The sequence below is a fragment of the Chaetodon trifascialis genome, chromosome 17 (assembly GCF_039877785.1).
Source record: "Chaetodon trifascialis isolate fChaTrf1 chromosome 17, fChaTrf1.hap1, whole genome shotgun sequence".
In the NCBI taxonomy this organism is placed as follows: Eukaryota; Metazoa; Chordata; class Actinopteri; order Chaetodontiformes; family Chaetodontidae; genus Chaetodon; species Chaetodon trifascialis.
Genome location: NC_092072.1, coordinates 1,018,654 through 1,031,642, shown reverse-complemented (window position 1 = coordinate 1,031,642; position 12,989 = coordinate 1,018,654). Strand labels below are relative to the sequence as shown.

At 49.4% G+C, this 12,989-nt stretch overlaps 3 protein-coding genes across 4 annotated transcripts in view; 1 reads left to right on the top strand and 2 right to left on the bottom strand.

Annotated features, from left to right (window-relative positions):
* vps52 (VPS52 subunit of GARP complex) overlaps positions 1 to 6,163 on the top strand; it is a 48,471-nt gene extending 42,308 nt beyond the window's left edge. For both annotated transcript variants that reach the window (XM_070984522.1, XM_070984521.1), the window contains 18 exons: positions 6 to 58; positions 260 to 335; positions 592 to 659; positions 843 to 1,018; positions 1,096 to 1,246; positions 1,370 to 1,470; positions 1,714 to 1,846; positions 1,955 to 2,012; positions 2,118 to 2,251; positions 2,458 to 2,613; positions 2,789 to 2,907; positions 3,204 to 3,327; positions 3,412 to 3,507; positions 3,843 to 3,950; positions 4,035 to 4,100; positions 4,831 to 4,942; positions 5,725 to 5,843; positions 5,973 to 6,163. In XM_070984522.1, the coding sequence (XP_070840623.1) occupies positions 6 to 58; positions 260 to 335; positions 592 to 659; positions 843 to 1,018; positions 1,096 to 1,246; positions 1,370 to 1,470; positions 1,714 to 1,846; positions 1,955 to 2,012; positions 2,118 to 2,251; positions 2,458 to 2,613; positions 2,789 to 2,907; positions 3,204 to 3,327; positions 3,412 to 3,507; positions 3,843 to 3,950; positions 4,035 to 4,100; positions 4,831 to 4,942; positions 5,725 to 5,843; positions 5,973 to 6,119 (1,997 nt within the window). In that variant the 3' untranslated portion in view covers positions 6,120 to 6,163. The remainder of the gene's footprint in view (positions 1 to 5; positions 59 to 259; positions 336 to 591; positions 660 to 842; positions 1,019 to 1,095; positions 1,247 to 1,369; positions 1,471 to 1,713; positions 1,847 to 1,954; positions 2,013 to 2,117; positions 2,252 to 2,457; positions 2,614 to 2,788; positions 2,908 to 3,203; positions 3,328 to 3,411; positions 3,508 to 3,842; positions 3,951 to 4,034; positions 4,101 to 4,830; positions 4,943 to 5,724; positions 5,844 to 5,972) is intronic.
* Positions 1 to 12,989, bottom strand: part of LOC139346064 (oocyte zinc finger protein XlCOF6-like) — a 341,081-nt gene that overhangs the window by 279,631 nt on the left and 48,461 nt on the right. The gene's annotated exons all lie outside the window — the stretch shown is intronic.
* Positions 7,427 to 12,846, bottom strand: igldcp (Ig-like domain-containing protein). The gene is made up of 7 exons (XM_070984559.1): positions 12,760 to 12,846; positions 11,945 to 11,988; positions 11,015 to 11,374; positions 10,125 to 10,215; positions 9,327 to 9,505; positions 8,619 to 8,672; positions 7,427 to 8,525 (listed from the first exon to the last, which is right to left on the bottom strand). Exons 1-7 carry the CDS (start codon positions 12,783 to 12,785, stop codon positions 8,440 to 8,442), a joined length of 840 nt encoding a protein of 279 aa, XP_070840660.1. The 5' UTR covers positions 12,786 to 12,846; the 3' UTR covers positions 7,427 to 8,439.

Here is a 12,989-nt window from a genome sequence, read left to right as displayed (position 1 = left end):
TGCAGTTCACATCCAGGCCAACCTGGAGGACGACCTCGTGAAGGAGGCGCTCAAAACGGTGAGAACACCGTGACACTAATGCTCGAGCTGGCTTCAAAGGGACGTCTGAGGGGACGATGAAAGCTGGACATTATCTGTCATGGCTGCCTGTCGCTGCTGCTGTCTTTATTATCCCGTTCACTGAAAACAGAATAAATCCAGTTTTCAGCATCTGTGTTATAAACGCATTGATCGAGGTGTTTCCTCCATCTGCTTTCAGGGCGTCGACCTCCGTCAGTACTCCAAACAGGTGGAGTCGGAGCTGCAGCGGATTGAACAGGCCTCCATCAAAGACTGTATCCTTCAGGTCAAAGTCATGAAGAGCGCAGAGGATCACAGCAGCGTGTTGCTCTGGTTTGACTTATTTCCCCTCAGTTTGCTGAAGGGTCTTTGAATGCAGCACCGGTGAGCGACCTTCGAACTCGTGCTCGTGTGAAGTTGTTTGTGACTCATTTCGTTTTTTATTTGATTGAAGTTTCTTAAATATTCTGGAGGAGTTTGAAGTGAAACACAGAGGATCTGCTGTTGGTTTCCTCACCGTTCACCTGTCAGACATCAAAGAGAGTCAGAACATCGCTCTCCTGCACAACCAGATCACCGCCTGTGACTCCATACTGGAGGTAAGACGCGATCCCAGAATGCACTGCACGATGAGGTCAGCGAGAGTCAGATCTCCAGAGTACAGACGGTCGATGTGACCAATCAGTGAACGTTTAGATGATCAATTAAAGCTAGATGCTCTGCGGCCACCTGCTCCTCTTTAACTGGACAGCTGTTCTCCGTCTGTCCCCTCGTCCTTTCAGCGGATGGAGGGCATGCTGAGCGGCTTCCAGAGCGACCTGTCCTCCATCAGCAGCGAGATCCAGACTCTGCAGCAGCAGTCGGTCAGCATGAACGTCCGGCTGAAGAACAGGCAGGCGGTCCGCAGCCACCTCAGCCAGCTGGTGGACGAGCTGGTGGTGCCTGGAGCCATGATCTCGTAAGTGGGACGGGGACAGCGGAGACAGGTAAATGTGCTGCAGAGCGTTTGTCTGACGCCGTCCCGTGTCGTCGCAGCACCATCCTGGACAGTCCCGTGACGGAGCAGGAGTTTCTGGAGCAGCTCCACGAGCTCAACAACAAGATCAACTTCGCCAAGGAGCTGAGCTTCAGAGAGACGCTGGCCTGCTCCGACATCCAGGACATCGTCGACCGCCTCAAACTCAAGGTGAGACAGAGAGACAGAAGGACAGACAGACAGAGAGGCACACAGACAGACAGACAGACATATTGATTAACTGGAACACGAACCTCGTCGTGAGTCTGGTTTAACGTCTGTCCTTCTCTTCAGGCGGTGTCCAAGATCCGAGAGTTCATTCTCCAGAAGATCTACTCCTTCAGGAAGCCGATGACCAACTACCAGATCCCTCAGAACACGCTGCTGAAGTACAGGTGAGCTCCGCTGAGAGTCACGTGATTCAGGCCGCTCAGGTGACTTCATGTCCCTACCTATCAGACTGATTGATTGATTGGTTTGTCTTCGTTTGGTTCTTGTATGCTCAGAATGTTGATGGTTACTTTTAACAGTCACATGGACGACATGTGACACGTGGTTAAGACGAGTGTGTGCGCGTGCGTGCGTGCGTGCGTGCGTGCGTGCGTGCGTGCGTGCGTGCGTGCGTGTGTGTGTTGCAGATTTTTCTATCAGTTTCTTTTGGCCAATGAGAGAACGGTTGCCAAGGAGATCAGAGACGAGTACGTGGACACAATGAGCAAGATTTACTACAGTTACTTCAAGTCGTATAGCGGCAGGCTGCTCAAAGTGCAGGTCAGTGGGTTCACACTCTGCACATGTCGAGTCCTCCTCCTCCTCCTCCTCCTCCTCCTCAGTCTGACTGCAGCTCTGTGTCTCCATGTGACCTCTGTCTGTCTGCAGTATGAGGAGGTGGCAGACAAAGACGACCTGATGGGGGTGGAAGACACAGCCAAGAAAGGTATCCTTCAGACGCTGTGGAGTGAGAGCATTTTGAACCTTCAGGTCGTTTTCGTGTCCCTCGCAGCTCGTTTCAGACCTGAAGCTCCTTGACTCCCCGCCGCAGGTTTCTTCTCCAAGCCGTCTCTGAAGAGCAGGAACACCATCTTCACTTTGGGCCAGAGGGGGGCCATCCTGAGCCCTGCCGAGCTGGAGGGGCCGATCCTGGTTCCTCATACGGCTCAGAGAGGAGACAGCAGGGTGAGACGCTGAGAAATCGACCTGTTCACCTGCTCAGGGTTCATAAAGTGTAACCTAACTTCTCGTTAAATCATCAATCTAAGAAACGGAAACCTCTGGAGTGTCACGCTTCATTCGTCACGTGGCCGCTCGTCCTCCGCCGTGTTGATGATCTGACATCTTGTGGACGTAGTTCTGATGTGGATGTTTGTCTTCCTCTGCCTCAGTATCCCTATGAGACGCTGTTCCGCAGTCAGCACTACGCCCTGCTGGACAACGGCTGCAGAGAATACCTCTTCCTGTCCGACTTCTTCATGGTGGCGGGAAACTCGGCCCTCGACCTCTTCAACAGCATCATGGGAAAAACCCTCAGCATGTTCCTGGTACCAGCACAGCTTCTGTAGTCAGTGTTTTAACAGCAGCAGCGTTGGTCCCTGCAGGACAGTCCTCAGGTTACTGCTGGAGTGTCCTCAACGCTCGCTGTACACTGTGTTCATGTGCTTTTGTCTTATGTCTTTGACGCTCAGCCACATTGTCCTGTCTCCTGTGTCTCTGCAGAAGAGCATGTCCACGTATGTGTCCGACTGCTACGACAGCATCGCCGTCTTCCTGTGTATCCACATCATCCTCAGGTTCAGAGCCATCACCGCCAAGAGGAACATCCCAGCGCTGGACAAGTCAGTGTCCCACGCCCGCAAGTCCTGCAGAGACACGTTCTCAGAGGGACACATTTCTTACCTGTGCTGTTTGTCCACCTGTTGATTTGGTGTCAGCTTATGTAGATTAGCTTATAGCTAACGATGCTGCTAGCTAACGTCGCGCCTCTCCTGCGCAGTGATACGGTTGGCGGGCGTAGTTCAGAGAGAGAAAGTAGTTCTGACATGAAACTGCTCACAGCAATGAAGACAGTGATGAAGATGTTAATGATGGAGGCCTGTGTGCACTCACCTGTGTGGGCTCACCTGTGTGTCAGGTACTGGGAGGCGGTGCTGGAGCTGCTGTGGCCGAGGTTTGAGCTCATTCTGGAGATGAACATCCACAGCATCAGAAACACAGACCCTCAGAAACTGGGAGTGCTGGACACCAGACCACACTACGTACGTCCACACACACACACACACACACACACACACACACACACCCCTCGTGCGCTTCACTGAGTGTGTGTTTGCTGGTTTCAGATCACTCGCCGTTACGCAGAGTTCTCGTCAGCCATCGTCAGCATCAACCAGACGTTTCCCAACGAGAGAACCAACGCTCTGCTGGGACAGCTGCAGGTCGCACACACACACACACACACACACACACACACACACACCGCTCACACACACTCACACACGCTCACACACGCTCACATGCTCACACACACTCACACACGCTCACACACGCTCACACGCTCACACACGCTCACACGCTCACACACGCGCTCACACGCTCACACACGCTCACACACACACGCTCACACACGCTCACACGCTCACACACACTCACACGCGCACACACACACACAGCAGTAAAGTTTGAGTTCTTGTGATTTTCCTGATTTTCAGATGATGATGTCACAGCGTTCTGTCCCAGACGTGACACCATAACACGAATTCTTGTTTTCCAGGTTGAGGTGGAGAACTTTGTGCTGAAGATGGCGGCAGAGTTTCCCTCCAGAAGAGACCAGCTCATCTTCCTCATCAACAACTACGACATGATGCTCAGCGTCCTGATGGTGAGCCTCAGCTTCGGTTTTTAACGCCAACCTGGATTCGTTTCTTAAAACGTGACTGATGGTTGTTTTTCCTCGTTCGTCCAGGAGAGGGCAGCAGACGACAGTAAAGAGGTGGAAGGTTTCCAGCAGCTGCTGCTGGCCAGGACGCAGGTAAACATCACAGAGGAATTCTGGGAGATCTGAAGCCCCGTTCCACTCCCTTCCTGTCTGTGCTCAGAGCTTTTATTTTGACACGTGCAGGTGCTTTTAAAGCGCGATCTGACTGTAGAAACAGGCCGATCTGTTCGGCTTTGCAGTCAGATACAAACAGGTGAAATGATCAGATTTACTGAACAGAGGCAGAACTTTGATTAACGGCCGTAAAGACAGAATTATAGAATTGAAGTCTTTTGGTGGCATTTAGCATCTTCACAACCTTTTTAATAAAAACAGAATTCGAGTGTTAAGCAGACAAAACCATCAAATATTAAAGGGCCAGTCTGCAGAGTTTAGTGGCCTCGAGTGGTGAAGTTGCAGCCAGCTGACCCCGTCCATAGGAGAATCTACGGTGGCCACAAACAAACAAAAGCAGGAGGCCATGACGGCGTGAAAGCAGCTCTGTGGAGTCCGTGTTTGGTTTGTCCCTTCTGGGCTTCTGTAGACATATATGAAGAGCTCATTGTCAGCCAACGAGAACACAAAGATTCTTATTCCCAGGTGATTCTTCACTGAAACCATAATTTTCTGCCCATAGACCCCGTAAATCTGAACCTTTAAGTTATGGATTCTTGTAATCAACAGAAGAGAAAAACTGGGTTTAAACCTAAAATCTCGCTGATATTTTCACATTTCAACAAACCCGATGTGAACCCCCCCCCTTCTTTCCTCCTCCCTCCTCCAGGAGTTCATCGAGGAGATTCTGTCTCCTCCCTTCGGAGGGATGATCGCCTTTGTGAAGGAGGCCGAGGCTTTGATGGAGAAAGGGCAGCTGGACCGACTGAAGAACGAGGAAGGTGAGGAGAGTCCACCTGTTTCACTGACAGAGCAGCTGAAACACGAGGACACACAGATCACTGCCAGCTGCTAAAGGAGGAGGAACATCTGGAACGAAGCACAGCTGAGAGTAAATAACTGTTTAACAAGAAGCTCCTCAAAACACAGAGGAGCCCTTTAAATGCCACTTTGTCCATGATACCACTGAAAAACAAAACAGTCAATTCTTTCCACATATCAACGTTTTAACGTGGATCAGTGCAGCCTGGGATGTCGATGAACAGCAGCGCTGATTTAAGCGCTCGTACTGCATGTGCAGCGTCAGACGTGCTGTTATCAAACACTGTCAGTTATTTTCCACTTTGAGTATTTTAACCAGCATCAGTGCTGCTCAGAACAGTCATCATAGATTCCTTAAAAACAAAGGCAGAGGTTGTGTTGGTCTCCGTGCGAGCGTTTCAGCAGGTGATGTCAGCTTCCTGTTTCACGAACAGCAGATTCATGGATGAATTCACTCAGTTCAGTTTTGTTTTCGGAGTAAAGATCAGTTTTGTTTCTCCTCCGTCTTCCCACTTCCTCCTCTGACTTCTGTTTCCTCCCACATTCACCACATCAAACGGTCATCAACGAACCACAACTCTGTGTGTGTGTGTGTGTGTGTGTGTGTGTGTGTGTGTGTGTGTGCGTGTGTGCGTGTGTGCGTTTGTGTGTTTGTGTGTGTGCGTGTGTGTGCATGTGCGTGTGTGTGTGCGTGTGCGCGCGCGCGTGTGTGTGTGTTTGTGTGTGTGTCCGCCCGCTGCAGCTCGTATCACTCAGCTGGTTCGGGGCTTCTCTGGGACGTGGAAGCAGTCGGTGGAGTCGATGAGTCAGGACGTCATGAGGTCCTTCACCAACTTCAAAAATGGAACCAGCATCATTCAGGTGAGTCAGCAGGACGCGGCCCCGCCCTCCTCCTGTGGCACCGTGGTGTCTGCTGTCATTCCACACGTCCTGTGTGGAAGAGGGAGGCGTGAACTGGTCATGACGCTACACTTCCTGTTCCTGCCGCAGGGCGCTCTGACCCAGCTGATCCAGTACTACCACGGCTTCCACAAGATCCTGAACCAGCCCACCTTCCGCAGCCTGGCCGTCCGCTCCGAGCTCATCAACCTGCACCACCTCATGGTGGAGGTGAAGAAGCACAAACCCAACTTCTAACGGACGCCTCTGTCAGCGGGGAATTCCACCGCCGCCGCCGACAACATCCCCTTCATCAACAAACCACAAGCGTGAAGACAGCCGGATGTCCGGAGGCGTTTCTCCTCCGTCCCTCCAGCTGAAGGACGAGTCGAATCATCGGTCAGTCCACACGGAGACTCGAGCTGATGTCCTCGCTGGATATGAACCAAGTCATCGAGTCTGCTCGTCTGTAACATTTAATGAAGTCATCAGATTTAAAGTTATAATCCTTCAGATTTCAGTCCTGCCTGGTTTGGCGCCCCCTGTGGTCACTGCAGGTACCTGCAGGTGTGTGTTTCTACCACAAACAAGAATAACTGTGTTTATCAAGCAGCCGAAGAAATGATCATCAACATCCGTCTGATTTCATGCTGCACACAGAGCGACCAACGATCGTGGTCAGTGTGCTTCCTGTGGCTCCTTCACAATAAAAGCCAGTTGAAGTATTTTAGTGAGAAGCAGCAGGGAGTGTTAGCATTAGCGGTAGCTTCATCCAGCTCTGACACAGTGAGGGATCAGTTAGGGATCAGATTTTCGTTCGATCGTTTCCTGTCAGCGCGGGAATGGCAGACCCCGCCACTAACACTGAGAAGTTATCTATGAATACCTGAAACGTCCGACCGTGACAGTGATTAAATCTCCAGGATTATAACTTTTAAACAGAAATTTAACCACAGATTGTAAAAATGTTCCTTCATTCATTTTAGCTGACAGCAGAAAAACAGAAGTTTAGTAAAGCTGCAACAAAACATCCAACTTCTCTGTGGACCAGAAGAGTTTTATTTTCATGCAGAAGAGGAAATCTTCCTCGTCAGACGTTTGATTGAACACTCCGCACTGGGAACTTTATGACTTGAAACTTTATTTCCTGTTGTGTTTTTTATTGGTGGTGCAGCTTGTTACCCTCAGCAGGCGAGGCTGATCATTAAAGGATAAATCTGGTGACGTTCTGTTTTTCTTCTCATCAGGTCGCATGAAAAGACAAAACACATCAGTGTGTGAGGCTCACTGATGTGTCTGAGTGGAGGTCAGTCTGCTGGGATTCACACTGGACTGTTAGCGGTTAGCAGTTAGCATTGACTGCTGCTCTGAGGTGGCAGTAAGAACGATGGAGTATCAGCAGACTGATCCTTAGAAGATTCACTCTGTGTCTTTGTGGCCGTCGCTCTTTCATGTAACTGTACCGAGTTCGTCCTTTCCTGCGTGAACGTGTCCGTGAAGTCGTCCTCGTGTGGACCAACAGTCTGTGGAGTCCAACAGTGAATAATGGAAACACGGCCGAATTTGCTTGCTTTACCCTCATCTCTTTATTAGATTTTAGGCAGAGAAAAGATAAATAAAAAGGAATCACTTTGTACAAACAAACAACAGAATAATATTTGAATGGCTTAAACTGGAAAATGGTTGTATTCATAGTATTTGAAATGAATCACATCTCACCAAAAAGCCCATTAAAAACAAAATCATCAGATTTTCATGTAAATGAAAGAAAGCTGCAGCCGTCAAGAGGATGAAATCAGTCTGATTACAATAAAACCACATTCACATTTTATCTATGAACGACATGTTGAACACAGTCAAAAACAAACGTTTGCACACTCGCATCATTAAACAAGTTGCACAGTTGTAACTTTGAACCAGTATTTGTATTTCTGAAGCTGGACAGAGCCAGGCTAGCTGTTTCCCTCTGCTTCCAGTCATTATGCTAAGCTAGGCTAACTGTGACTTCTGTTTCATGTTAGTGCTATTAACGCTGAGGAGTTCAAAACTGCAGCTTCACTTTGAAAGAAGAACTTCACTGTCCTCATAAAACACAACTGAACTTTCTAACAGACTGATAAATCTGTGAAATGAGGAGTTTTGTGCTCTTTAAACTTTTCCCCTCTTCAGATTCACACAGCGGCCATTTTCCTCGAAGTCGTACTCGTCACACTGCAGTTTCCAGGTCGCCCTGAACGCACCATCATTTTCCTTCTAATGAAAGCGTCTGAACTTCCCGCCCTGAGCGTGACATCACAGGAAAATGGCCGCGGTGTGAATGCGGTCGATGCTCCTCGGAAAGACTCGTCTAACTCTCAGCAAGAAGGCGAATTTCCACATTGAAATCCAAACTTCTCAGCGTCGTCTCACACACTCAAATCTTCAGCCTGTACGTAACTTACATTCGATCCCGCCCACGGCCGACCTGGTTCATCCGAAATCGCTTCAGGCTGCAGAGACGCTGACTGAGAAGGAGAAGATTGATCATCGCGTGCTGGTTTTAGTGTCGACAAACAGTCTGTGTCCAGAGGAAGAGCCCTCAGAGGAGACGAAGGGTTTGGAAAGTCGTGACCAGAGAAGACAAGAGGAGAAGAAGAGCTGAACAGCTGCTTCTGGCAGCGTCATCTGGAAAACCAGAGGACGGAGATACAAGGTTATTCCAGGTGAGGAGCAGCTTCAGGTGTGCTTCTTCTCCCACAAACTAAACGCTTTTCTCACCTGTCGGCGTTTGACTTTCCCACACCTGCTGCACTCTGGGAGCTGTGGCGCGTTCTGTGAGACAAACAAAGGTGCGAGTCAGGAGACAGGTGAGGCGAAACATTAGGTGAGACAACAGGTGAGGAGCGATACCAGGTGGGGGGAGGGGGGGTCCAAACACAGAGGGGTCAGGAAGGGAGGGGAGGGGACAGGCTGGACCAGCAAGCAGAGCGGCTCAGCGAGGAGGCGGGAACAGGTGTGCAGGGAGGGGCAGGTGAACACGGGTGGGGGTGGGCGGGGGGGTGGCAGCATCTGAAATGACAGCAGAGCTCGTGTGGAATCAGCTGCTTCACCACTTCCTCAGCAGAACGACCCGCTTTAAGTCTGGGATTTAAAGCCATTAAAGAGCAGCAGCTGCAGCTCTGATTGGTCAGACTCCTGCCAACTCACAGGAGCCGGCCAATCAGAGCTGCAGCTGCTGCTTCTCCAGACAGACGACAGCCAGTAGCACGCACACCGCCTCAGACGCCATGTTTGTTTACATTCTTGTTCCTGGAAGTCACCTCCCTAGCACCTCCTTCCTGACGACATCACTCAAAGACTGCAAGCTGTGATTGGTCAGGACAACACGCAGACTATCGCGGCTCTCGGTCGAGTCAAGGCTAGCTGATCACGCAGCGGCCATCTTACCAAACAACAACAGCGTGGGGACGGTCGCGGGCCCCTCACCTTCCACAGACAGCTGCACGGTGCTGACGGCGAGCCCGTGTTCATCCAGAACTTTGTACGTTCCTTCGTCCGACCTCTTTAACTTCTTCATCGTCAGCTGCTCTTTCACCAGATGTTTCTCCAGACGCTGGCTGTCTTTATCGCCCCTCATCCACAGGTCTGACCACTGCGAGCTGTTCCTGTGGAGCAGAGACAGAAAAACACCACTTAAAGCCTGACAGCGCCCCCTAGAGACGAGCGTTCATGACAGCAGCACAGAACAAACAACATGCCGATGATGAGCCGAACATTTAAAGTCTGTCCTGAGGGGGGCGCTGGAGGGCTTATTAAAATCAAAAGGGTTCATCCTCCGGGGAGAACGAAGGCGCTCAGTAAATCTGCCGATCAGACGTGAAGTTCAGGGACATCTTCTCTTTATTCTTGTCGTGTTTTGGTCATTTAAACTTCTGCTCAGCAAGAACAAAGACAGCAGCTGAGAGCGTCTCAAATAAAAGCCTGGTTTGACTCGTGAAATGTTTGTTTCCTCAACAGATGACGTAAGAAGATGAGATTTCCTCTGGAAAGTTCTTCTTCGTGACATCATGTCCTCGCTAATCCCACACGCTCTGTCTTTAATCTGTCTGTTTTACAAGCAGAGTCTTCAGAGGGTGACTCATAACGTCCCCTCAGCCTGCAAGTTTGACACAAACAGTAATTCTGCAGGAGTTTGTGGAAAAAAAGACGAAAGACAAACAGTTATTTTTTTACTTGTTGTTCGTCTGCTTGAACAAAGAGTCTGTTTGTAGGTACGCAGCTCACCTGCCCTGGAAGACCACTCTGAAGGAGTGCCGGGTGTACAGATCCAGAACGAGGTCCTCCCCTGGACCTCGAGACTCATGGGATTTATGGTCTAAGAGGGAAAACAAAGGCAAACTCATCAAAACTCAAGATCGAAACCAGTTAAGAAGTCAGCGTAGTTGGAGATTAATAATAATAATAATAATAATAACAGATCAAAGGAGAGCAGAATGAAAGAAAAGGTTAAAAGCAGAATGAAGCGAGCTGCACTGACGCGACGTCCGTCCAGACTCTGAATCTAACGAAAGGCGTTCAGCGCGTCTGATGGTTCTCTCTAAACAAGCTTCTCCACTCAGAGACTGTTTGTCCAGAGGAGTTCAGAGGACTTCATCACCTGAAGAGATCAGCTGATCAGCTCAACCAATCAGCTTCTGCTGGACCGTGATGCTTCAAATATGGACGCTGCTGCAGAGGACGAGGACGAGGACGCTTCACACACACGTTCCACCTGCAGCTCTGAAGATCTGAACCAGCAGTCTGAAGGTGGACGCCGAAGATGAGAGTCACCAATTCAGGATCTGAGCAATTCTGGTCCAGAGCGATGCTGGCATGACATCACAGTGAAGCTGACCTTTGACCTTTTGCATATAAAACACTATCACCTCATTTATTTATCCAGTGAGACTCGATTCTTCAGTTATTACCAAAAATGTGTTGTGAGAGGTCACAGTGACCTTTGACCTTCAACCACTGAAATCTATCCTCAGATGTCACGTTGACGGAAATGGGACGGACGGACGGACGGACGGACAGCGAGTAGACAGAAGGTCTCCGGTGGAGGCGTGAAAGTAGAAAGACAACATACAGAGCCAGGAATGAAGACAGACGAGGACACGATGAAAGAGACTGACCGAACACAGACAGCTTGACGCTCTGGATGAACACCCTGGTTTTGGTGGACTTCACTCCGTCCACCACCATGAAGCTCTCGTATCTCCCCGTGTCTCCGATCTGGACGTCGCTGATGATCAGGGAACAGTCCCCGGACCCGAGCTTGTCCTGGGGAACCTCCGCCCGGTCCCGGAACTCCTCCGCCTGCCACTTGTTCTGCCCCTGCTGCTCGAACACGATGCCGGGCGGGGTCGCCCACTGGACGTGGCAGATGGACGGGGCCTCCTCCCCCAGGCGCGACTTCCAGCTGCAGGGAAGGACGGCCTGGTTTCCCACCCTGGAGATGATGGAGCGGGTGGAGGAGGACGCGGAAGAGGAGTCTGGAAGAAGAAGTTTTGGTTAGTCACCTCGAAGCAGCAGCTCCTCCTGCGCTGAGCGAGAACACGGAGCCGAACGTGGTCGGGCGTGAGCTTTGGATCAGTGCGTCACAGCAGGTCAAAGGCTGAGTGGCATTAATGCTTTTATTGTGAAACTCTGAAACAGCATCCTGAACCTGCAGCTAAGCCTGTTCCTCCAGGACTTTCCCCTTCAGCTGCAGTCCAGCTGCACTTTCACTGATCACAAAGGGACATGGACACTTTGTCCTCCGTCTGTGCAGCAGAGACGTGAGTTTCCTGAGACGCATTAGCTGCCGTGAACACTTTCGTCCTCTGGACTCACAAATGGACTGATGCAGATCTTTAACATGTAATTACACAACACAACTGACGCTGACGTCTTGATTTCATGGCGTCGAAGCTCAGCGAAGCCTCAGATACGACGGACTCTGGAGGACTTTAGGTGATTTCTGGAGGACACAGCAGCTGCGCTGAGACTAAACAACAGACTGAGGACACAACACTGGACCTGCCTGAATCAACAATGTGTGTGAAACTCAGGCTGATACTCACCAACTAAACTGCCAAGCAGGAGACGGCACAGAAGCATGAGAAACCTGAAAGATTCACGAGGACAAGAAGCAGCGTTAAGTCTGCGGACACACCCCACACCTGAGTCCAATGTCCACACAAACACACAAACAAATGAGTTCAAGGAGGGAAATTAATCAACATCACTGAAATTTCTATTATTTATTATTTTTTCAATATTTAATTAGAAGTGAATGAAGAGGGCGTGGTCACAGCAGATTTCTGACATATTCTGTTTATTCAAATTTTATCTATGTTATATTATGTCATATACTGTTACATTATATTATATTATATTATATTATATTATATTATATTATATTATATAGGATGATATATACTGTGAATATGGATATAAGCTCATATATGTATAGTCATGTTACAAATAAATAAATAAATACATTCATAGATAGATATTAGTCAATATTTCTATTTATTTCGTAATCGTTTTCTAATTAGAGGCTTAATTGGCGGCAGTGATCAGTCAGCTGACAGCCTGGCTGCTTGGACACGTCGCGGTTCGGTAAGTTTCGTTTCTCTTCGTTTCGTCGCTGCAGGATGTTTCTGTTTCACGCGTCTGCTGAATTGAAGCTGAACGTTGATCGACTTCTGCTTTTTATTCCGCGCATGTTCTCCTTCGTGCAGCCTGTAAACTTATTTACTGTCAGACTGAATGAAAAAGCTGCTCGTGGTCCTTCTGCAGACATATCGGAAATTGTTTAAAAAATAAAAGCAGGTGTAAATTCTCTGAGTGACGGAAGCTTTTAGGCTCAAAATCCAGTGCTGATACTTCGTACCTGTGAGTGTGTCTGAAGGACTTCATGACGTCTGCTGTCTGGACGCTCAGCTCTCTCCTCTCCTCCGCTCAGTGCTCTGTGTTTACTGTGCGGAGAGCTCACCTTTTCAACGCGCAGCCTTAAGTTTCGACTTCCTGTAGGAGATTCCAAAATAAAAGTACCAACTCACTGACGGATGAAATATTGTCAAGTGAGATTAACAGTGAGTTTAAAAGAGAAGAAAATCAAAG